This window comes from Heteronotia binoei, chromosome 2 (assembly GCF_032191835.1).
Source record: "Heteronotia binoei isolate CCM8104 ecotype False Entrance Well chromosome 2, APGP_CSIRO_Hbin_v1, whole genome shotgun sequence".
Classification (NCBI taxonomy): Eukaryota; Metazoa; Chordata; class Lepidosauria; order Squamata; family Gekkonidae; genus Heteronotia; species Heteronotia binoei.
The window spans coordinates 134576208-134602662 of NC_083224.1; the positions used below are offsets into that span (position 1 = coordinate 134576208).

Here is a 26455-nt window from a genome sequence, read left to right on the forward strand (position 1 = left end):
GTTTCCCAGCCAATGAGTTGGTCAGTTGCATAGCCTCTGAAAGTGGGTTGCAGGCCAGCCCACCCTAATGGCAGCTTCTACCCTTTCATTTCTTCTCTTTATTTCCTCCTTGCCAACTTCTCAGATTCTTGTTTCCCTCTCCTTTGTGACAATGAGGAAGAAAAAAATTGTCAGGCAACTAGTAACTTCCCTGTAGTAACTGAAGGAAGCAGAGGAGGCTGGAGAGTTGGTGGGAGCTGTTCAGCATGCTATGGAAAGACCAGAGGAGGATAGAAAATGGTATGTGTGTGTCTTGGTGCTGCTCCTTCAGCAGCCCAACCTCTTGCCCAGCCCACTGCAGTGCCTCACTGCTCTCTGCCTTCTATGTGAGATTTAGTGCACCAAGCCCCTAGCTATCAACCCTCTTCTTGTATCTCCTCAGCCCAGCACCTCCCACCCTCGAGCATGCCTCCTCAAACTTTGGCTCTGGCCAGCTGGAAGAGGAGGAGGTTGGGGTTCATAGTGGGGCAGCTGTACCCTTTGTGTGATTTTTTTTTTGTTACTCAAAAACATCTGGTTGGGTATTATAGAAAGTGGAATTATGGAATAGATGGATGCCAAAGTCATAGTTTGCCTAGGGCACCAAAAAACCTTGGGCCACTCCTAGATTAGTCACCCTACAAAATAAATTTGGATATATGTGTCACCATCCTAAAAAGGTTGGGAACCATTGGTCTAGACCACTATAACTGAAGTTCCATGGTACAAATTATGCATCTTCACAAATATAATTTTTCAAATTGAACATATGAACATATGAAGCTGCCTTCTACTGAATCAGACCTTTGGTCCATCAAAGTCAGTATTGTCTTCTCAGACTGGCAGCGGCTCTCCGGGGTCTCAAGCTGAGGTTTTTTCACACCTCTTTGCCTGGACCCTTTTTTGGAGATGCCAGGGATTGAACCTCGGACCTTCTGCTTCCCAAGCAGATGCTCTACCACTGAGCCACCGTCCCTCCCCCTAATTATTCTTGTTATGTCTTGTTCACTTTGAGTTGTTGACATTTCCATTTCTGGTTTATAAAATAAATTGAGCACATTTTGAAGCCATGAGAAAGAAACAGTACAAAGCATATCCTAGGCTGGGTTACCTTGCTGTTACAGAGGACGAGGGCTTTTTTCCTGGGGGAGGGGTGCAGCAAAACAGAGTTCCAGAACCATTTTGTGGAAACAAAATTCTCAAAAAGTGTTTAAAATTTCATGAGGGGCACTCATGTGCTTCTCCTTCATTTCCCTCTTGGCATTCTTCCTTCATTTCTGGTACCTGTTTTTTAAAAAAATAAAATTTAAAAAAAGCCCTGCTGAGAACAGATTATTCAAACTAGCTATAAATATGCTTTCTACACAAAAGATTGGCTGCATTTTCATATAATTTCTAATTATACAGTCTGACAGAAGCAACTGCACAAATGCCATCTTTTATGAAAAAGTTCTACTGAGTTACTAATTTTAGCATCAAAACATGTTTTAATAATATGTTTATTGCCTTTGATAAATTAATGTGGCCAGAGCCTTTGAAAAGAAATTTGCCTGGGAAGGCAGCATTGTGGTAGGCCCAACCATAAATCCAGCAATAAACTTAACTATCTGACTGAGTAAATAATATAAATCACATTACATCTTCTGGTTGTTGTTGTTATTATTTGCAATACAAAATATAGCAATTGAGTGATCTATACATGATTAGTCATTTGAGTTATGTTACTAAATCAGTTACAAATTTAAATTGATTTGGGGATAAACCTTGCAGGTTATAATGCAGGGGATGTTCTGAAACTCCATGTTTGTTCCTGAACAGCACAATATACAGTTGGATTCATTCAGCTGTCAGTGTAAGGGTCTTATGGCCTTGGATCATTTCCACATTTTATTTTTGGACATTGATAACATTTATCCAGGATTGCAGGATCTTTGTGGACTAATAACCCAGTGGCTCAGAAGGCTGCACTGAGAGGACGAAATGAGAGTTTCACTAATGGAACATGCAAAAAGGGAAGTTTTATTCTATTCCCTACTGCAGCATTCTGACCTCCATGCATGTACAGCAAAGTGAAGGAATTATGTAAAATAATTTTCCTCCTCTGCTGATGTACAACAGAACCGGAAAAGGGAGAAAGAAGCTATTTTTATCTGATATTTTTTAAATGTTGAGGCTTTTTATTTCTTTTGGGTTACAGGAATAGCCTTTGTGCATTCTTCCTTGATGATACCTCTAGTTTCAACCTTTTGTTCTTCCAGTTCCACTTGAATTTAACTTGAATTTAGTAAAGCAAACCAGTTCCACTTGAGTTTAACTTGAATTTAGTAAAGCAAACCTGCTCTTTACATGGTCTTTAAATTCTTCTGGATTGTTGTTTGGAACAACTATGAATGTTTTGGTGTTTTTCATCAGCTTTATTCTAATTTAACAATTAATTATCTGTACAATAATCAGCTCCTGGTCTTCTTTTAGCGGGAGAACAGAGCTTCTCTATCTTCTGCTTTCAGTTATGTAGAATCATATAATCAGAGTTGGAAAGGACCTCCAGGGTCACCTAGTCCAATGCCCTGCAGGAATTTCATAAATACCTCCCCATCACACATACATACATCCCTACTGACCCCTGCTCAATGCCCAGAAGAGGGCAAAAACCTCCAGTATCCCTTGCCAAACTGGCTTGGAGAAAAATTGCTGACTGACCCCAAAGTGGCAATTGGCATTTCCCTGCACGTGTAAGAAAGGTCCACGAGAACTAAACACTGGTGCAACCCTTCTTGTCCTCCTTCTCGTGATCTGCCTAATTCAGAGAATCAACCGGGAGAGAAGTCATTTTAGGTACAAACAGGCCTCAGATTTAATGGGAGCTCGCAGGAGCACAGCTCCTGAACCTTTCTGAGAGTTCACCTCCTTGTCCATTGAATAGTATTGCAGCTGCATAACAATCCCTGGATGAGCTCCACCACCTATTTTTCTGCAAAACGACCCCCGGGTACAATAATATACACAACCAAAGGTTATAGTGACCAAATTACTATGTAATAATGGTGCATGTACAAATAAGCAAAATTGACAAAGAATTACAAAATTCATTTATTTATTTATTGCTTTCCATTTATATCCCGCCCTCTCCGGAAGCGGACTCAGGGCGGCTCACAACATCATAAAATACAATCAATCCATAAAACATATAAAACCATAATTTACATATATCAACTTTAAAACCATTCTATGGCGGTATTTCAGTACAATATAGGCGGTATCGAATTCTCGACTGTGATTGCCAGCATTCTGTAAGATGTCCGGCGGCAGCCTTTTTTCAAACCGCAAAAGCCTGTTTAAATAATTCGGTCTTACAGGCCCTGCGGAACGCAGACAAATCCCGCAGGGCCCTTATAGCTTCTGGAACAGTGTTCCAAAGTTCTGGTGCTGCCACCGAAAAAGCCCTGGATCTCGTCACACACCGCCTGGCTTCTTTTGGGCCAGGGGCAGACAACAGATTTTTTGTCCCTGATCGCAGTGCTCTCTGGGGGATATATGGGGAAAGGCGGTCCCATAGATAGGCAGGTCCCTGACCATAAAGGGCTTTGAAGGTTAATACCAACACCTTGAAGCGAACTCGGTACACAACAGGCAGCCAGTGCAGCTCCCTCAGCACTGGCTGAATGTGCTCCCATCACGGCAGCCCCATTAACAGTCGTGCCGCAGCATTCTGCACTAGTTGTAGTCTCCGGGTTAGCGCCATGTAGAGAGCATTACAGTGATCTATTCTTGAGGTGACCGTAGCATGGATTACTGTCGCTAAGTCGTTGCGCTCCAGGTAAGGGGCCAGCTGCTGCGCTTGCCGAAGATGGAAAAAGGCAGATCTAACCGTGGCTGCTACCTGGGCCTCCATTGTAAGGGAGGACTCAAGAAGCACGCCTAAGCCCTTGGCCTTAGGGACCGGTATTAATGGTACCCCGTCAAGAGCCGGCAGCTGGATCTCTCCCCCCGGACCGCCTCAACCCAGGTAGAGAACCTCCGTCTTCGTCGGATTCAGTTTCAGCCGACTCAGTCTGAGCCAAGAAGCCACGGCTTGTAGCGCCAGGTCTAGATTTTCCAGGGTACAGTCAGACTGGCCATCCATCAGTAGATAGAGCTGGGTGTCATCCGCATATTGATGGCAACCCAGTCCATACCTCCTGACAATCTGGGCAAGGGGGCGCATATAGATATTAAATAGCATCGGGGATAGGACCGCTCCCTGCGGCACCCCACAACTAAGAGAGTGCCTCTGGGATGCTTCCTCCCCTATCACCACCCTTTGTCCCCGATCTTGGAGAAAGGAGGTCAGCCACTGTAAGGCAGATCCCTGAATCCCCACATCGGCAAGGCGGCTAGTCAGTAGCTGATGGTCAACCGTGTCAAAAGCGGCTGACAGATCTAATAACAACAGCACCGCAGAGCCGCCCTGATCCAGCTGTCGCATGAGGTCATTTATGAGAGCAACCAGAACTGTCTCCGTCCCGTGACCTGGCCGAAAGCCGGACTGGAATGGATCCAGTGCGGAAGTGTCCTCCAGGAATCCCTGCAGCTGAATTGCCACCGCCCGCTCTATGACCTTACCCAAAAAGGGAAGGTTTGACACCAGCCGATAGTTTGCCAATATGGCCAGGTCTGCCGATGGTTTTTTTAAGAGGGGACGGACCACTGCCTCTCATGAACAATCTTCCACAAAGGAGTCCCAATGTGCAGGTTGTCGACTTTAGAAAGTCCTGCTTCAGTTAAAACTCCCAGCATAGGGTGCTCCATGAATTCTTAAAGAAGACGTCCCCGTTCAAAAAATGCTTACAGCAACACTTCCACTGCGTTCCCACTGCTTAATATTTTCAGTAATTATTTTGGAATTCAAATTCTCCAAAAACTTTAAACTGGCATCACGCTCACAAAAGTTTATGTACTACCCCTGTTCTGATTTTAGGCTGCAACTCCCTTCCCTCATCATATGTTATATTTTTGCCATATTGAACACTGTTTCCTTCATAAGAGCAGACTGAGGAAAAGTAGGAATTGAGCAGTTCTGCCCTTTCTTCATCACCTGTCACAATGTCACTTTCCTGGTCTTGCAAGGGGCCTACCATGTCCTTGTTCCTTTTTTTACTTTGTACATAAGAAAAGAACCCTTTTTTGTTGTTTTTATAATCTCTCGCTAGCCTAAGATCATACTGAGGTTTAGCTTTCCTAATTCTTTCTATACAAGCACTGGTTATTTGTTTATATTCATTCTTGGTTATAAGACCTTCCTTCCATTTCCTAAATTAGCCTTTTTTATTTTACAAGTCATTAGAGAGCTGCTTGTGGAACCACCCTGGCTTCTTTAGGCTCCTCCCATTTTTCCTTCTTATAGGAATTGTTTGTGATTGTGCTTTCAATATTTTGCTTTTAAGAAACTCCCATCCCTCTTGAACTCCCTTCTTCTTAGATATTTCTGACCATGGGATTTTATCCAGCAGCATTTTAAGTTTGTCAAAATGTGTTTTCCTGAAGCCCAGCCTATACATCTGACTACTCTCTTCCCCAAGACTATAAATTCCAAAATCACATGGTCACTACTATGCAGGGTGCCCACTACATCCATCTCATCAACCAGTTCTTCCCTGTTGGTGAGAATCAAGTCCAAGATAGCATATCCTCTTGTTTCCCTCTCCACTTTCTGGAAAATGAGGCTTTCAGCAAGACAAAGCAGGAATGTATTTGATCTTTCATTTTTAGCAGAGTTGTAATCTATTTGATTTCTGTACTGGCCATCCAGTAATGTCCACATTATATACAATCATCTGTTTGGTTGCATAAAACATGTTTGCAATGAACAACTTATCTTTACAGAATTCTGTGAGTTGCTCTGTTTCATTTCTTGCTCCCAGCTGAAATTTCCCTACAATGTTTCATTCTGCTGATTTGATTGATTCTGCTTTGTTTCCTACTTTTGCATGCCAGTCAGCTATGATTATCAGCACATCTTGTTTAGATGTGTGATCAGTTTCTTCCTGTGCATCTTGTTTAGCTGTGTTTAGATGTGTAACCAGTTTCTTCCTGGACACTTGCATAAAAGCTTTCAATTTATTCTTCAGCATCTGTCGTTGGGGCATAAACTTGAATGACAGTTCTTTTGATTGACTTTCCATGAAGCTTGATTGATATTGTTTGGTCAGATTTAGCAATATAGCCCTGATTGTTTTTGCTACATCTCGCCTCATCTCACTCCTAATCAGTCCTGTGGAACAACAACCATCCATCTATTCTTTCATATCTAACACAGGGAAGGTCATTGTTGGCCCACCAGTAGCAGAAAACAGACCAAGAGGGCCCAAATAGTTTTGGACTCTGTTGAGTAGGCATGACATCCCTCCAGCTCCTTATCCCAGTAGCTGCTCATTATACTACTTTTGCATGGATCCCACTGTTACATTTTATCAGAAGAGAAGCCTACAAAACACAATATTTTCATTTGTTTCACAACTTGTGAATTGTAATTGGAATAAATAGGTCATGTTGACCTGGAGATGTAAGGGTAAAGCTTATTAAAATATGTCCTTGCTGGACAGTGATCCAGATATAATCTTTTCAGTTCCTAAATTCCTATCATATTTTCCTTTAGCTAATTTAGTACTCTTCTAGTCATTGCTCATGATCTTTTGATCATAGGAACTCTGAAAAAGGAAAGGAAATATGTTCTTAATCTGGCATTTTAATATATTTGCATCTTAAACCTAACTGCTTTTACTTTAGTATTTTAGCAATGTATTTAAGGTTATAATTATAACCTACTTAATTCATTGTTCTGTATTTTTATTCAACTATTCTTTTTTTTCTGGTTGACCACTTTTTATGATATTGTATTTAACCTTGTATTGTAATGGCCATTGGCCACATACAATAAATCTGTTGCTGTTGATAACAAGCATTGTGTAGAAAACATTGGAGAAAGACTGTGACTTAACTGCAAAGTTTGTTTTTTTAATGCATAATAAAGTCCTGGATTCAATTCCTTGCATCTCTGATAGTAAGAGGGAAACAGACTAATACCTGAGATTAGATGGACTGTTGCTTTGTTATAAACTACTTTCTTATATTTTATTTCTCTTAATTTTACCCAAACATCCTTTTGCCTGACTTCTGGCATTTAATAATTCCTGCTGTTAGAATATGAATTTTTATTCATTTACTTCATGTATACACTGTTTTTCCCTGTCCCATGAGGACCCAAAATAAACTCACATTATTTCATTGTCTCCCTTTTATCTTCACAACAAAGAAGTAGGCTAGGCTGAGAATGTGTAACTAGTCCAAAATCATCCAGCAGAGTAGATATTCAAACCTTGGGTCTCCTGGATCTTGATGGATTAAACTTGTGGTCCATCTTAGAATCCTGGTTACATGTTACCCAGTTGCTCTGAAGGGCCAACAAGCAGAGCTTAGAGGTGAAAGCCTTTCCCTGATGTTGCCTGTAAGAACTGGGGTTCAGAGGTTTACAGCCTCTGAATATGGAGGTTCCCTTTATTCACGATGACTAGCACCCCTTGCATCTATTCTCCATCAATCTATCTAATCCACTTTTAACACCATCTGTGCCGCTAGTCCTCCATTAACAGTGAATTTGTTGATTCTGCATCTGCTGTCCCAAAGTTTGAGTGCTTCAGAGTTCTAGTATTATGGGAGAAGGAGGAGGAAAAAAGGTCATTATCCACTTTTCACACCATGCATAATTTTATAAAACCCTAGTAAAATACTTTTTAAAAACCCACTTGTAGTTTTAAGGAACTCGTTGAGCATAGGAATATTTGCAAGATAGGAGAAAGAAAACATGCAAGAAGCTATACCATTGGACAGAAGTGAAAGGGAGAGGAAGAATGGTCTTGTAAAGTAACTTCATGTTGTACAATAGAGTTTCCCAATCTGTTGGTCTAGTCCTAAAAGTGGGTTCCAGGCCAGCCCTCCCTAATGACTGCCCCTGTCCTTTCCATTGCTTCTTTTTGTATTTTGCAAACTAAGATATGACCCTGAAAACAGTGTCTTTCATGTCATACATTAGTTGTTGTTTTTTTCCACTAGATGTACATATTGATCAAGTAAAACCTGATGGTTACTAGAGTGAGTTTCTTAGGAGGGGGATTAGAGGGACTGATTCCCCACTAGGCTTGTTCTGGCATCAGAGCTCTTCCCCCTGCCACCCCCGACGCTTCCATCCAATTTCACACAAGCTGCTGCAGGGCTGTGACTTGCCTTGCCTCTTTCCTGTGGCAAGCAGAAACCAGTTTTCAGAGGATCTTGCTTGCTGCAGGAAAGAGGTGGGGCAAGTCACAGCCCTGCGGTAGCTTGTGTGAAATCAAATGGAAGCATTGGGAGGAAAAGAGCTCCAACACCAGAAGAAGCCTAGTGGGGAATCGATGAGGGAGTATTAGAAAAGGAGAGGGGTGTTCAAAAGCTGGAATGTAACCTCCATATGCAAAGACTGTATATGTCAGTATGCCACTTGCTTGGGGTTTGTAGTGGGGTCAGCTGCATCCTTTGTGCAGTGTTTGTTGGTTTCTCAGAAACATCTAGTTAGCTGCTGTAGAAAATGGAATGCTGAAATAGATGGGTGCCAAGGTCATAGTTTGCCTAGAGTGCCAAACAATACTATACTAAAAAGGGTGGAAACTACTGCTCTACAAGACTGAATGAATAAGCTGCCTCTTTTGGTGCAGAACACCTGTTGAGGGTGAGGTCCCAAGGATCTTTTAGGAATTGCTAACACTTATGGAAAGAAATACCAGTCAGGGTTCCAATGACAAGTCTACTCAGAATAGGGCTCAACTAGATGAGGTGTTAAGAGACTTCTGATCAGATCTCCTGAGGTTTTTAATTTTTCTTGAAAAGCAGCTAGGGTGGAGGTTTGAACAGTACTGGAGAAGGGGAGATTTAATACTTTCTACCATTTTTCTAAGTTAAATCTTTCTTCCCTCAACCATCTCTGTCTTAGTAGGGTCAAAGTAGGCAATCTGTGGCCTAATGTTTTTCCTTTACTAGGAATAATAACTCAGTGTGCACATGCATGAGTGGGGAGAATCTCTTATGAAAATAGCATTGATTAACCCTTGAGTTAATCCAGTATTTCCACCCGCATCTGGTAGTGGCTGCTGTTAACAAAATTATATTGCACTGAATATCCTGTCATGTTCCTGCAGTGTATCAAAGGCAGAAAGGAGAACTGAGAAAATCTGTAAACACTTCAATACTAAAATATGCTGAAGTTTAGAAAATTATTGTCTGCCTACGAGCTTCATCTCCTTTAGTATGTGAGTTCTAAAAGTCCAAGGCAATCTTGGAGGTATGAGAAACTAGCCCACCATTTATTCTAAGCATCCAGTAAACAAAGAAATGCAAATTAAAATGTTTGAATTGAACTTCAATAAGGTCAGTACACTGAGCGAAACAATTTATGCAGTTCTTCAACATGAGGCATTATTTGTTTCAACTTGTTTCTCTAGTCTGGATTCTGGTGTACCTTTAACAATTGTTGCCTGACCTCATAGTCAAGTAGGCTCAGGACTGCTTTTGAGCAGGAGTGCACTGAAACACAGTCCCGACTGGCTTGGTATCAGGAGGTGTGACCTAATATGCAAATGTTCCTGCTGCGCTTTTTCTACAACCCCCCAGTGTTGCATCACATTTTCCCCACCCCCAACTTTTCCATATATTCAGGGGAGTGGATACCATAGTGCTTATTGCTTATGTTTTTGAGCACTCCATTGGAGCTTTGAGTGTTGCAGATTTGGCCTAAGTAAGTAAATATTTATGATTTTCTCCTCCCCCCCCCCCCCAGTTAGCTACATATCTTTTTTCTAAAATTTAGGAGACTTTTTAATTTGCAGTTGTTTAGCAATATGCTTTATATGTATTTTGATCCACGGGCATCTCAAGAATATTTATCACCACTTAACTTCATGGGTGAACATCTCAGTGTAAGATAGTTATCCGAGTTCCACATATTTCAAAATATATAATTTTTAAAAAATTGTTGCTTAACAGATATATAGATAACTATTTTTCTACTTCTTCCCTTTCATTGTATGCCTATTCTGTGTAGGATACATTTTATGTATATATTTTATTAAATTTATAGAGTACCAGTTTGAATTTTACCACTGAGGAAGGCTTTAGCTGAAACATGTTTGGTATTGGTTCTTGTTTATAGATATAATTTGTACCTTTTAGCCTGTATTTATGTGATTGGACATTTGTCTTTATATTAGGATTAAATACTCATATACAGAACCTTAGAATTGTGATTTTAAATGATATTTTTGTAATTTTGAATGTATAGTTAAATTATATATGATACTTTGTGGGTAGCTATAGTTTAGTATCTTTTTCTTTGTCTCCACCTTTTTGGTTACCTTTCTTGTGTAGGGTTGTGTTTTTCTCCTGTTTTTTTGGTCGTACTTGACTGCTCCGTATAACTTGGTGCCATGGTTTTTAAGCACTTCTGCTGTGACCTTAAATGAGTTGGATCCAGTTTCTACTTTTTCATCAAAAGAAGCGTCACTGGATCCAAACCATTGTACACAAAACTCTGCATGTCTCATTAGTGTGCACATGACCACTTTAGTATGTGGTACCACTGGCTAGAAATTAGCATTGGAAGTAAATATGAGCACTGGCTGCTGCTGTAAAGGTAGTTGTTATGTACTGTTGTGATAGCAGTGCTGAAGTACTAGAGTTTTTAAATAGCCCAACTGTTAAGAAACCAAACACTGTATGCAAAATAAAGAGGAAGAATGGTCCGTGTTCCGTGTTCTAACATCTTGTAGATGCTGTAAGTTATTCTCCCTCTCCCATTCACACATGTGATTTGCCATTAGCTTTTCTTAAAACGCTTACTAAGTCCATTTTTCATCGTATAGTCTAAAATCAGCCTGTTTTCATATTATAGATATCCACAGAAGAATAGTTTACAAAGTCATAATAGATTATGAATTCAGCTTCAAAGAAGTATGGATATTGAACAGTTAACTCTACAAAGAGAAAGCGCTGCAGAATGCTGGCTGTAGTTAACTTGGAAAGTGACGTCTCCAAGCATTTGCTGTTCTAGAAAGAGCAAAGACACGTAGTGTGACTAAGAGGGCTCTGAGTGGCAGTGTCTCTTACCACTGTATATATTTAACTGTGTGAAGCTACTGGGTAGGGGGAGAAAGTGGCAAAGTCTCTGCTTATTGCATAGTGTAAGCACAGCTTTTGACTTATGTTAACACTTTTACAGCATACAGGACAAGAGAAGATATTTTTAAAACATTTTTAAACATTCACAATGGGGAAGGATTATTATTCCGTTCTTGGACTTGAGAAGGGGGCATCTGATGAAGACATCAAGAAGGCTTATCGAAAGCAAGCTCTTAAATGGCATCCAGATAAGAATAAATCTCCCCATGCAGAGGAAAAATTCAAAGAGATTGCAGAAGCTTATGAAGTGCTGAGTGATCCCCAAAAAAGAGAGATTTATGATCAATTTGGAGAAGAAGGTAAGAGCATTTTCTGATCTTGTATTTAGCTTTAGTTTGAAACTTGCTGATGTCAAAAGCAGTTAAGTAAGCATGAAAGCTTGAGGTGACCCTTTGAGCCCATAATTATATTTACCTTAGAATACATTACTGTATCTGATCAGTTTGTTACAAGCAGTTCTGCAATAGTGTGTGTTGGGGGTTTTTGGTATGTGATTTATACTGATGTCTTCAGCACACATACCTATTGAACTCAGCGGGATATAGTTTTGAGTATAAATGGTGGGGATATACTTTTAAGTATATAGAGTGCTAAATTGATTAATTTTGACATACTCATTTGGGCAGTATACTTGTATCGTGTGAACATTATACAATAACATTGTGTTAAAACAGGGGTGGCCAATGGTAGCTCTCCAGCTGTTTTTTGCCTACAACTCCCATCAGCCCCAGCCATTGGCCATGCTGGCTGGGGCTGATGGGAGTTGTAGGCAAAAACATCTGGAGAGCTACTGTTGGCCACCCCTGTGTTAAAAGATGGCTCTTCTCAGCTAGAGTCAGTTGTCCAGACTTCAGCTAATGTTGGCTTCTTGCCTTGAAAGGAAAGAATTTGCGTGATGTCTTAAAATACCAGGACAAGTTTTCAGCTCAGTTGTAAACAGTACTAGTGTGCCAAGGAAATGAAGCACAGAACAACTCATTTTGCCTAAAACAGTTACTTAAAATCAGCTGCTGCTGCTTGTTCAGAAACTTCCCAGAAGTTTTGGAATGCAACATATGAAATTCTCAGTCTTTGAGGAGTCAAAATTTTGAACTTGCTGAGCTGCTGACATCTTCACTTCTTGCAGTCACTTGATTACTTGCATTCAGTAATATATTCCCTTAGTGGGATGGACCTGTTGCTGTTAAAGGATTTGCTGAAGACATAAATGCCTATTTAAATCATATAAACTTTCACGCATAAGAACACTAACAGTATAATCCTAACCAGATCTACACCTTTCTAAATCCACTTGTCAATGGGCTTAATAGGGATGCCAGCCAGCCTCCAGGTGTGACCTGGGGATCCCCTGGGATTACAGCTCATCTGCAAACTACAGAGATCAGTTCCCCTGGAGAAAATTGATGCTTTGGACTCAGAGGGTGGATTCCAAAAGCCAGTAAGGCTTTTGATAATGTTTCACATAATATTCTTGTTGATCAGTTGGTAGAATGTTACTTGGATCCTATTACCGTTAAGTGGATCTGTAACTGGTTGACACACCCAAAGTGTGCTTGTTAATGGTTCCGCATCTTCTTAGAGAGGAGTGACAAGTGGAATGCCTTAAGGATCAGTTCTGGGACCTGTTTTGTTCAACATCTTTATAAATGATTTGGCTGAAAGGGAATAGAGGGAAAGCTTATAAATTTGCAGATGGTACTAAATTGGGAGGAGTAGCAAATACAGTTTAAGACAGAGTCAGAATACAGGATGATCTTGACAAACCGGAAAACTGTGCTAAAACAAATAAAATGAGTTTTAATGGGGATAAATGTACATTTTCCTGTTTAGGTAAGAAAAATCCAAGGGGAGATTTGTCTTCGGAGTAGTATGTGCAAAAAGGATCTAGGGCTCTTTGTGGACCATGCACTGAACATGAGTCAGCAGTGTGATGCAGTAACCAAAAAGGCAAATGGGATTTGGGGCCATATCAACAGAAGTATAGTGTCCCATGAAGTTAAATTAATTACAGAGTGTAAATACACAAATTAACCACAGAATGTAGATGAAGTGATGGTATTGCTTTGCTCTGCTCTGGTAAGACCTCCCCTAGAGTACTGTGCTCAGTTTTGGACATCATAATTTAAGAAGGATATAGACAAGCTGGAACATGTCCAGAGTAGGGCAACAAAGATGGTAAGGAATCTGAAGACCAAGTCCTGTGAGGAAAGGTTGATGGAGCTGGTTATGTTTAACCTAGAGAGGAGATGACTGAAAGGTGATATGATCACCATCTTCAAGTACTGGGGCTGTCATATAGAGGATAATGTGGTGTTGTTTTCTGATGCTCCAGAAGGTAGAACCAGAACCAGCTGGTTGAAATGAAATCAAAAGAGTTTCTGGCAAAACATTAGGAAGAACTTCCTGACAGTGAGAGCAGTTCCTCAGTGAAACAGGCTTCCTCAGGAAGTGGTGGGCTCTCCTTCTTTTGAGGTTTTCAAACAGATGCTTAGATGGCCATCTGACAGTAATGCTGATTCTGTGAACTTAGGCAGATCATGAAAAAGGTGGGCAGGAAGAGTTGCATCAGTGCGAAGGGGATATATATATATATATATATATATATATATATATATATATATATATATATATATATATATATATATATATATTTGCTATCTTTTGGACATGGAGCAGGGTTAACAGGTGAGTGGTGGGGCGGTGTTTGTGAATTTTTCTGCATGTGCAAGGGGCTGGACTGGATGATCCTGGAGGTCCCTTCCAACTCTGTGATTCTATGACTCTATGGCATTGGACCCTGCTGAGATCCCTGTTCTCTTCAGGTTCTATCCCCAGGACTCCAGGAGTTTCCCAGCCAGGATCTGGCAACCCAACCCCCCTCCCCCTCCCCCTCCCCCGCTGGTGGCCAGGCAGGACCTGGCAATACTAGCTTAGAAGCATGTAATCATTTTCTGGATTGCACTGTAAACTGTAAATTTTTGGATTGTATGAACAAAACATTATATCAATACTAGTTCCACTTTAAAGTGATCTGCCCAAATTAGATAAAAGTTTGCTTCCAACTGTCAACAAAACACATTTAAAAGTTGTGTACTTAATTGCTCAAGATAAAATGCCAGAGGCTTACCTAGAATTAAAATATGGAGTTCTAAGAGCAACCCTCCAAATCCAGCTGCCATCTTCTCACCCTCTGTTGTCACTTTAAAATGATGATTCTGTGGCTCCCAAATTGCCATGTTTATCACATCTTTCAGAAATATACAAGACTGATGTGTATGCTTTTTCTAAAAATCAAGTTTCAATGTTCCTTTGGCACTTATATCTTTCTAGGCTTTTCCTCTATATTTTGATTCTGAAGTCTTTTTTCCTGTTTAATATGCTGGTACTTTTTTCTTTCTTTTTTTTGCTTATATGGTAATTCCTAATGGAACACAGGGAAATTGATTTTGTATCCTTGCTATCAAAAATTAAGGTGAAAGGAATAGAAGCAGGTATCACTAGTTTTTAAACAGAGTGAGGATAGTGGTCCTAAAGTTTTTTTTTATAGTTATGGAACCTAATGTCCTTTCAGTAAAACCTAGGAAGTGTCATTCCACTGAGGACATGTGTAGTTTGTCAGCTGGCTTGACATTACCCGTTATTTAGCACTACATCTGTATGCTTGCATGTTGGTATCATCATGTTTATCATAGCAAAGATTAAAATTAAATTTGAAGCATCATTTAATAGAATAATTTCTTAATTATTATTGATAATATTATTTTTCTGAATTGAGGTAGAGGATTCAGTTATTGTTTTGGTGTCAACACAAATTTGGAAAACTGGGATTTTTTAAAAAGTATCATAAATTCTAACTGCATGTTTGTACTTTCTTATGTTTAATCCTATGTTAGGGAAAACTTGTGTAAACATCAAGCATACTTTCCACCCCCAGTTTGGGAAACTGTTGGGAAATCCAACAAGATTCACATAACTGGTGTTGAAAATCCATTACTCAAACAGAATTCTGTTCTTATAAAATTAAAATGATTGGCGTTTTGGATTATTCTGATTAGTTTTTGAAAACAAGCTATTAGATACATGGGCATTTTATAGCTTGGTGTGGCTGTTTTGCACTGTTTCTCTACGGATTTATTCAGAATAGGAAGTTACATGTCACAATAACATTTACTCAAATGTCTTTCATCTTTCAAGAAGTAAATGCAAATCTCTTTTGTTAAGGATTTGGTTTGATTGGTTCATCAATTATTACTGAATTGTAGTAGGTCTAGCTTACAGACCAATATAGCATATAAAATACAGAAAGAACCATCTCAGCCTCATCTTGTCAACAGTAGTGCAGGTGCTGTATACCAAGAAGAACATTGGTAGAACTCTAAAGATGCTTTGAAAATATAAATTATATTAGTTTTTCTATCAGTTGCAAAGGTCATGGCTTCTCTCAAAAAATCTTGGGGAAATGTAATTTGATGAGGGTATGGAAGGTTTCCTGTTGGAGAACTGTAATTATTCTAACAGGTTTCTTGTGGAGAGAAAATGACTGTTAAAGTCTATTTGTAAATATCCCCATAGATTTACATGCAATAAATAAAAACTCCGTGGTACATAAAAATTAGAACAATGAACACAAATATGTTTATAGGGGAGGGACTGTGGCTCAGTGGTAGAGCATTTGCTTGGTAAGCAGAAGGTCCCAGGTTCAATTCCCGGCATCTCCATAAAAAAGGGTCCAGGCAAATAGGTGTGAAAAACCTCAGCTTGAGACCCTGGAGAGCCGCTGCCAGTCTGAGTAGACAATACTGACTTTGATGGACCAAGGGTCCGATTCAGTATAAGGCAGCTTCATATGTTCATATGTCAATAAGTGACATTTTAATCCAGCAAGGTAAACGGTAGGTGTTCAAAAGAACTTTAGCAGGGCTTTCTTTGTAGCAGGAACTCCTTTGCGGCGACACACCCCTGATGTAGCCAATCCTCCAAGAGCTTACAGGGCTCTTCTTACAGGGTTTACTGTAAGCTTTTGGATTATTGGCTACATCCCCTGATGTGCAAAGGCGTTCCTGCTGCAAAAAAGCCCTACTTCTTAGTGATTTATTTATAAATTAAAGTTTAATAAAACATAGATGGCAGCTAACTTTTAAAGGATGCTTGTTGCTCAGAAGCAGATGAGTTTAAAAGTGAAGACTAAAGGGTTAATATGCCTTCAGCCCTTAAGCAAGGTCTGGTGAGGTGTTCTGAAGATGGAGTGGAAAGCTGAGAAACTGTTTAAATTTAGGAAGGATGTGTGGGTGAAATTAATCACAGAGTGTAGGTGGGTGTCATGTAGGAAGAAATGGCAGGCTTGAAATAGTTGAGGTAATTGTCAGCATGGGTGTGATAATATATTTTCATAATATCTCTTTGAGGCTTGTTCTGAAGTACTTGAGCAATTTTATACAGCCCTTGGCAGCCAACCTTCCTGGCTTGGAAGTAAGTTCTGTTAAGCAGACTTTCTTGCATTGAACATCAGCTATGCCATAATTTTCATTAAGTGTGTGAATTTGAAATTAATATAAGTTTTGTTGAATGTGTGTCCCTTTGTAGGATTAAAAGGAGGAGCTGGAGGGCCTGATGGACAAGGGGGCACATTCCGGTACTCCTTCCATGGAGATCCACATGCTACATTTGCAGCCTTTTTTGGTGGTGCAAATCCTTTTGAAATCTTCTTTGGGAGAAGGATGCCAGGCAGCAGGGACACTGAAGACATGGAAGTGGATGGAGATCCGTTTGGTTCCTTTACTGCTTTTAATATGAATGGATTTCCAAGGGAAAGAAACACTGTTGGTAGCCAGCCCCGTCGTAAGCAAGATCCTCCTGTTATTCATGAACTGAAAGTATCATTGGAAGAGATTTATCACAGCTGCACCAAAAGAATGAGGATTTCTAGAAAAAGGATGAATCCAGATGGAAGAAGTGTCAGAACAGAGGATAAAATCCTTACCATTGATATCAAGAAAGGCTGGAAGGAGGGCACTAAAATTACATTTCCCAGAGAAGGTGATGAAACACCCAACACTATCCCAGCAGATATTGTGTTTGTTATTAAAGATAAACCTCATCCTCACTTCAAGAGGGATGGATCAAATATTATCTATCCTGTCAAGATTAGTTTACGAGAGGTAAGAACTGTGTTAAGTTTGGAACTGTATTGGTTAGGGGTCCTCAACCTTTTTGAGTCCACAGCAGCTTGGGAATTCTGACACAGGGTAGTGGGCACAATCACAAAATGGCTGCCACAGAAGATGGAACCAACCACAAAAGCAGTGCTGCAGGATGCAGAACCATACACACTTAGGAAGTCCCGATGTAGAGGAAAAGGAAGCAATTTTTAAAATTCACTGGAAAAGATGAGTGAGAGAGAATAAAACCAACATTGTGGTGGCAGCTGCCACTGAAACAGTGTTATTTTAATATGTTCAGCCAATTGGATTTCCAGTGGTCAGTGAAAAGCCCTGTAAGGCAAGCACCCAACCTGACCCCATGCACTTTCTAACAACATTTGGCAGGCTCCAGGAATAGTGTTGTTGGGTGCTTTGGCACCTATGTGCACCACTTTGTGGGCCCCTGCTGTTGGCTCTATTTATTTTGATTACTGTGAGTCAGAGCTGAAATCAGCATGATACAGCCCACAGCAATGTTTATACTTTAAAAAGTGTCTGAGAACCTGTGATGGATGGCTCTTTTTGTATCATTTGGAAGATGGACCACTGTTTGTTCTAGAACTCAACATGATACAAAAGTGTGTATAGTAAAAGATTCCAGATCAGCAGCGTCACTAGGGCGGGGCCAAGGGGGCCATCGGCCCTCCCCCAGAGCATTCTCATTGGCCCCAGGCGACCAATCCTCACCAGGAGAGGGGAAGAGAAAGGGAGGGAGTGAAGAGAGAGAGGAGCAGGGAATGGGAATGCGCCTTCGCGCGCACTCGGCCCAACGGCGCGCGCCCGCCTGCCCGCCCGAGAAACACAGAAGGGAGAGTTTGTGTGTGTGTGTGAGAGAGAGAGCGCTTCCCCTCCCACCAACGGCAAGCGCTGCCTGGTTTGAGAGGCAGCCAAAGGGAATGGAGGGGGTGACGCAGCCCTCCAAAAGGGGTGATGCCCAATGGGGGGGGGTGACTTGAATCAGTTACACCCCAGGGTGCAACCCACCCTAGTGACGCCTCTGTTCCAGATTAACCCTGTAATTGGCCATCCCTTTCCCCCCCTTTGTCTATTGTCCCTTTCATAAAAGGTGATCTTTTACTCATGCAAAAACTTGCTTTCAGCCTGGTTTTAATCATTTTATGACTTCTTATTATTTGCACTATTCAAATTACCAGCATTAAGACTTCTTTTTTCTGATACTTTGGTAGGAGTTCTCTGTGACACTCTCAGATATTGTTCACATTTTTGTGTTATCTCCAACAATAGTGCATTTTCCACCACATAGCAGAATAGCTCACCACTAAGTCTATAGAAAGTTTTTTGTGGTGGGGGGCAGTGGATAAACCTCTATTACCTGATCACAAGTTTATCTTTTAATTTAGTAGCAGCTGAATAGTCTGCCAAATATGAAAATGGTGTAGTCTGAAAACCAACACTGTACCAATTTCAGCATCAACAAACTGCACTGAGAGATGGTGTGGGTTTAATTTTTAACTTAATATAATTAAGTACATATGTTCTACAGATGGGTGCTCTTTTTTTGGTAGATCAGCACATCATGTTAAACTTCGTGCATCACACTGATGGACTTTCTGCCTGCACAGAGCTTCAATTCAGAAACTTCTAGGGCTAGTTAGATGCAGGCTTAGAACATGCATGCCCAAAGACGCAGCCTTGGCCATGCATGCCAAAAGGGGAGAAGTCAAAGCAATCCTGCTCATTTTGTTCGTCCTACCATATATAAAAAATATAGCAGACTTTGGGAACTTTTCACGGAAAACAGTTCTTTTCACATGAGAAGAGGAAGATATTCTGAAACATTTAGGACACTCTCCTACCTACAATCCTCAGAGGCTAGAAGTAGCTAATCATAGGGAAGGAGTACTGACATATCTTCAGTTTATCTTCCTGCCTCCTCTTTGAGTTCATGCTAGGAATACAACTTTGAGGAAGGAATCTTCTCTCAAGAGTTCATAGGCTTTTATGTCTTTGTATGTGTTTCCTCCTTCATTGTCCTTAATCCCTTTACCTCATGCCTCCAAAAGTGGCAAGGATCACAATAATGGCCTAGACAAGGCTAGCTTCATCTCCTTTGGCTCATTCAAGTGACAAGGAAGAGCCCCATAACAGTCTTTTTATTAGTTATATGCCTCTAATAGGACCATGTTCAATGAACCTGACTTAATAAGTTGGATCACTAGGACAAGGGCATATCTAGTGATGAGCTCCCTCTTCACACAAGCCGTCATTGTTTTTGCCATGGTTTTTTTTGTAGAAAAAGCCTAGCAGGAACTCATTTGCATATTAAGCCACACACCTTGACATCACCATGGTTTCACAGAGGGCTTTTTGTAGAAAAAGCCCACCAGGCACTCATTTGCATATTAGGCCACACACCCCTGATGCCAAGCCAGCCAAAATTGTGTTCTTGTGCATTTCTGCTCAAAAAAAGCTCTTTTTTTTGCTCTCAGGAGGAGCTGCATCTTCCTAGATACAATGCATCAAGGATTTTTAGACCTTCTACCCCAAGTCAGAATCCCCCAGGGACTCCTATGTGGAGGAAGAGCATGTAGGAGATCCTGAGGTTCTCTCAGCCAGTGTTTATTTCCAGATCATATTTTCACTACAAAAATGAAGGAGGAGTGGGTCAACATGGTCAGCCAGCAACGTCATGCAGAATTCTCCAAAGGCTGTATTTCTTTCCCCCCAAAGTCTCCAGATTGTTTCATATCTCAGTGATTGACCCTCCAATAGAAAGCCTAGCCTCAAAGGTCGTTCATCCAAAAGATGGTGAAGGCTTTTAAGAGATTGCATAAGTAAAAAAATGAAACTTCAGATCACTTCAGATATGAAGTTTGTCCAATCCATAGCAAGGTTCTACAGATGGAGGATTGCTATAAGCTTGATAGACTTAACAGAAATATATCTTCATGTTTCCCTTCTTTCCTGCTTATTGCCAAATCTTTGGATCCGGTCATGAGACACATCAGTTCCAGTTCAAGGCCCTGCCTTGGGCCCATTCGTATCCCCAAATATAATGGTAGCTTTGGTAGCCAGCCTCTAGGTAAGGAAATTGCCCAGAAAGGAAGGGATATAATCATCCCCTTATCAGGTTGCTCTGTAGTGTCATGGTATCACAGGATCTCAAGACCACTATTAGATGTTTCAGGGACCACAGTTTCCCAATCAGTAACCTGAAAACACAGCTAGTTCTGTCACAACCTTAAAGCCATCATAGATTTGGCAAGAAGGAAAACTTTCTCTCTCCTGACAGGCATGAAAAGATCTTAGATGTAGTAATGGGGGTGCACTCATCTCACTCAATCAACCTAATTTTTCATATGCATTTCCAGGGCTGATGCCAGCAGCTATCAACTCCATTTCCCAGGCAAGCACTCACTCTCACTAGTTCCAGTGGACCCAAGTGTTTTGTCAGAAAGTAATTGTTCTCTGACTAGGTGTGCAAAATTTTTTTAAAGTATTTACTTTATATATATTTTTTTAAAAGTATTTTTCAATTTTTGGTATATTGAACCTGAAAAATATTGGTATTTCCCAAGATTCCTAAATCCTAATACTGGTAAAGTATTTGGATTTGGTAAATATTCAGGATTCCTGAGGTTATTTGGCTCCATTATACCCAATGGGGACTGTTATAGTCAATTGTCCCCATTAGTGATGAGCCAAACCAGGAAAATAGAGGTTTATTTTTGCTTGTGGTGTGTGGGGCTGGAAGAACCACACACCTCATGAGCCTCCCCAGTTACCAGATCGGTTTGTTTTTGAGTTTCGTGAATGGGTGAATTTGCCACTTGGGCTTCACTCTCACATGGTGCACCTTGCAAAAGCCATTTAAAGGGACACTTCCTTTAAATGGCTTTTGTGAGGCATGCCACTGCAGCCTTGGCTGGGGCTCTGTTGGGCAGCCTGGTTCAAACTGGACTGGTCAACAGAGCCCACAAAGAAGCCAATCTTGTGGGGAGAACTCCCTTCACAGGGGTGGTGGGGGCTCTGCTGGGCATCTAGATACAAACTGGACTAAACCAACTGAACACACAAAGAAGCCGATCAAGTTTCAAAGAGATTGGACCCGGGGATCCCATTCTTTGAGCTCTCAAAGGGATGTCCCTATTCTCCATTGGTTTCAATGGCAGAAAAAAGTCTTTAAAGGGATCAAGGTCCCTTTAAATGCCTTCTCCAAGCCACAACTCTGCAATGCTCTGACGATGTTTAAAGGGCTTGCAGTCTTTTTAAACATCTTCTCTAAGCGGCGAGTTCACACAGAAGGTGTTTAAAGGGATTGCAGTACCTTTAAAGATAAAGGTGCAAGCACCAGTCTTTTCCAGGGTGGTTTGCAGTTGCGTTCCCCAGTTATCTACACTTTCCCCCCAGCAAGCTGGGTACTCATTTTACCAGCCATGGAAGACTGAGTCAATCTCGAGCCGGCTACCTGAACCCAGCTTCTGCCGGGATCGAACTCCTGTCGTGAGTAAAGCGCAGGACTGCAGCTTTACCACTCGACCCTTTAATTTTGATTATCTGTCAGTCCTGAAAATCCCAAATATTTTCAAAAATCCAGCTTGGCCATCTCTCTCTCTCTCCCACCCCTTCTTTCCCTAATATATAACTGGCCCTGACCATAACATCCAGAACCGACTCACCAGTCACCAAGACTCAAATCAAACTTGACTGTCAGTTTCCCCTGACAACTTTTAACTGCCCGTTTCCCTCCAAAAACCTCTAATATCAAACCCAGTTCCCACCCAGGAACTGGTTTTCCCTCCTGCAGCCTTCTGGAGACCAGTCTAAAAGACTTCCTGTCTTTCTAGGAGGCCTCCTCAGAAGTGCTGCTTCCAGACAGGAGGGGAGAGGGAGGAGGAATAGACTAGCCCCCATAGCCTGCCTAGAGTTTGAGCGACTCCTCCAACCACTCCCACGAAAAGACCAGCCAAAATGGCATTTCTCCACATGCTTGTTTGAACTTCATATAACTGGAAATTAATTCATTAATTGCAGTACAATTCTCTGCTACCTTTCACAGCACTTTCCCAGTGTTTCAACCAAAGAAAAGTATGAAAAATAGCTGTCGAAAGATTTTCTTGAAACCAAGCAAGCTTGGTTGTAGTTTGAGGCAGGGTTCAAGTAGTAGCAGCTGAAGGAAGGGCCTTCTAAATGTGTCTGCATATTTTGAGGTAGAGCAGCTGCCAGGGCCCAGTGTGAGTGGTATACAGTGGTGGCATTCCTGATGGCAATGGCAACAGCACTCCCAACTGCATACACTGGCCAGTGCTGTTGAGGAAGGGATGTGTAGGTGGTGCAGGCAATTGAAAATGGGCATTAGGAGCGCTGGCAAGCTGGAGAAGAACACACAAACAGATAGGTGCATGCAGGTGTGGGAGTGGAAAGAGAGGACTGCCCACTTCCCACCCCCATTTTGGCTCAGCAGGAGTTTCAGAGAGATTTTTCTGAAAATGAAGTTACTCCAGAAGAAGACGCAGGTTTGGGGGAGTGCCCTGGAAGTGACGTCACAGGAAACGGTGGAGTTTTGATTGTGTGCCCTGGAAGTGACATCACTTGGCCCTTGACACCACAGGAAATGACATAATTACTGTCTTCCAGCTCCACCCTCAAAGTCTCTTGGCTCCACCCCCAAATTTTAAATGGGCCACGAAGGAGAAGTGTAAAAATAACCGGGCCACAGGAAAGAAAAGTTTGGGAAACCCTGGTATAGAACAATGTCAGTCAATCAGTGTTATTGAATAGCATGAAAGATCAGGTAACTGGCTCCCTACCTCTTTCTCCAGGATTTGGCTGCAGTGACCCACACAATGATCACTTCCAGGCTTGATTACTGTAACTCACTTTATGTGGGCTTGCCCTTGTGGCTGATCTGGAAACTCCAGCTAGTGCAAAATGTGGTGGTATGCCTGCTGATCACCTGTGCAGGCACACATTTGGCTGGCGCTATGTCAATTGAACCAGCTACCGATTGAGTACTGGATCCACTTCAAGGTACTGGTACTAAATTTTAAAGCCTTGTGCAGCCTGGGACCAACATACCTGAGGGACTGCCTCTTCCCATATGTGCCTTGGAGAGATTTGCACTCCACTAATCAAGATCTGCTGGTTTTCCCTGGCCCAAGGGATGTCTGCTTAGCCTCAACCAAGGCCAGTGTTTTTTCCATCCTGGCCCAAGCCTGGTGAAACATGCTCCCATCTTAGAACAGGGCACTTCAGGTATTATTACTGCGCCACAGGTTTTGTAAAATGGAGCTGTTCTGCCAGGCCTTTGTCTAAAGAGACAAACCACTGCACAAAATATATAATATTAATAAATCCACAATACAAAGGCCTGCATCAGCTTAACCGGTGATTAATATTGGAGCCAGTTTCGGAGCTATGCTTTTATCATAGAAGCTGATTGGAACACAGCATGCCTGAAAGAAATCAGTGAAGGTTTGTTTTGCAGTTAAGAGTCTTAGGCATTCCACACTTAAATTGTGTTCTCCTCGACATTGATTTATATTGCAGGTTATGAGGAAATTAACACGTGTTCTAATTAGCTTCTGATAAAGGCATAGCTCCAAAATTGGCTCCAGTATCAGCTGCCAGTTAAGCTGACACTGAGTAGACTTCAGGACTCCTCAGATAAAATAGACTGCGCATTTGTCATACATAATATTGGACTTCAGCTATCCCATAAGATTGAGATATTTTGTATGCGCGACTTGATTTGTGTGCCTCATTGAGAGATTGGATGATTATGCTTATCTAGCAACTTCGTATTGTGGATTTATTAATATTATTTTTATATTTTGTGCAGCAGTTTGTCTCTTTGGTTAAATTTCTGTCCGCTGTAGTCCAGTGTGTTGATAAGTCTGAGGCAGCAGGTGTCCAATTAAAAAAACAGCCTCCCCTGCTGAAGCTTACCATCTCTACATGGCCCAGATCTAAGAGACCTCAGAGACCCAGTGGCACCAGCTTGGAAACTATGCACATAAACCAATAGTGCAGCCTGTGTTGTTTTTTTTAAATGCGGCTTTAAACTGTTTTAATCATTTATTAATGTTGTATTTAGAACCACCTTGTGTTTTAGAACCGTCTTGTAATCTTCCCTGAGCCCGCTTGCAGAATATAAATTGACATAAATAAATCTAATAAGCAAAGCAATAGGACTAGGATTACAAAAATAAGAATACAAAAGAGTATCAGACATGCTATGCCAAGCAATACAGAAAATGGAATGCAAAAAAATGAAAGCAATGCTGTAAGAACATAATAGAGCATACAACAAATCAATAGTCAAGTGCACACTGTGGCACAAACTGCTGTCCTGTTTTGTATTAGCTTTATAAAAATGCCTTCCCAAACAACTATTTTACATAGTTTGTAGAATTAAAGAAGTGTGGGAGCCCTTTTTCCAGTTATTGAAACCTAAAACTGTAAAAACAACCTCTTTTTCCTTTGTAAATCACTAGTTCAAGGCTCCTAACATTGTCACCCAACAAATGGGGAAGATCACCAATTGCACAAACGCATGAGTTTCAGTTTTCTGTTGTGACTACCATTTTGTGGAATGGCCATTCTGAGGAAGTGAGGAAAGCTCCCCACTTCTGTCATTCTGTAAACTATGTAAAATGGAATGGTTCAGGAAGGAGCTTTTATATAAGAAACAGGACTGTGGACTACATTACAATATAGTATGTATTATCTGTTTGCTGTATATATTACCTTGTTCTTACTGCATTGCTTTCTGCCTTTGTAATACCATTTTCTGCATTGTTTGACTTATCATGTGTAATGATTTTTGCTCTGTTTCAAATTGCTGTAATTCTAGTCTTATAGCATTTGTTAAATGTCTCATCTGATTGATTGCATTAGTTTACCCAGTGTAATCCATTTTGCATCTCAGTGAGAAAGGTAGACTATAAAGTAAATAAAATGCATTGGAACAGACTTGTGAGTAGGATTCTTTTCCAAGTGAACAAATATAGGGTCAAGCAACAGTGGTATGATCCGGGAGCTTCCCACAGGTAAAGCTCCTTTCTGAGCTACTTTTCATCTTCAGAGCAAACACCACAACCTGCTGAGAGCCAACACGGTGTTGTGGTTAAGAGCAGTGGACTGTGATCTGGATGACTGGATTAGATTCCTCCACATGAAGCCTGCTGAATGATCTTGAGCCAGTCACACTTCTCTCAGAACTTTCTGCCTCACCCACTTCACAAGATAACTGTTGTGGGGAGAGGAGGGGAAGGTAGTTGTAAGCAGTGTACCCTCTAAGCTGAGTTAGTGTGAGCTAGCTCGCAGATTTTTAGCCTCCAATTCATGCATTTTTGTCGTAGCTCAGGAAAGATCACCCCAAAGCATACTAATTTATGCAATAGATCACAAAGTAGAATTTTTGCTCACAAGACTGTTGTTTAGAGGGAACATAGGTTGTAAGCTGTTTTGAGACTCCTTACAGGTAGAGAAAAGCAGGGTATAAAACCCAATTCATATTCTTCTATTCTGTGAATAGGATTTTTGTGGGGTAGCATATATTCACGACAAAGATTTGTGTTCACTTGCCCTTAGGCCTAAGTCCTTTATTATTAGTCTCCTGCTCTGTCAAAAATAATTTCCCCAGCAATAAGCATTCTACAGGATACTTGTGTAACTCTGTGCTGTTCTCTCTGTCTTTTGCTTTGCTTTCTTCTGAGTCTGCTACAGCATCATTTTTACCCCTTCATTCCTTAATATTTCTCTCTGTCTCTCCACTTTAGTCCAGCATGAGTTTACCCCCCACCCCTGCTTTTAAAATCAGGATTTTTCAGTCCTTCTAACTGCTAATTCTGTTCTAGCCAGTTTCTTAGAGAATTCACTTTTGGAAGATTTATGACAGGATTAATACCTTTTTCCTACCTCATTTTCTACATAGAGAATTTATACTTATAGCACATGTGGCAGATTTTACACCAACAGTTAGTGCTGTTTGGAGGGGAGGGGCATGCCAAATGATTGATGTGACCGAGCCCCTT

The 26455-nt window shown here is 41.1% G+C and overlaps 1 protein-coding gene across 4 annotated transcripts in view; it reads left to right on the forward strand.

Annotated features, from left to right (window-relative positions):
- Positions 1-26455, forward strand: part of DNAJB4 (DnaJ heat shock protein family (Hsp40) member B4) — a 44803-nt gene that overhangs the window by 12577 nt on the left and 5771 nt on the right. For all 4 annotated transcript variants that reach the window (XM_060232077.1, XM_060232075.1, XM_060232076.1 and 1 more), the window contains exons 2-3: positions 11297-11555; positions 16840-17414. In XM_060232077.1, coding sequence (XP_060088060.1) covers positions 11345-11555; positions 16840-17414 — 786 coding nt within the window. In that variant the 5' untranslated portion in view covers positions 11297-11344. The remainder of the gene's footprint in view (positions 1-11296; positions 11556-16839; positions 17415-26455) is intronic.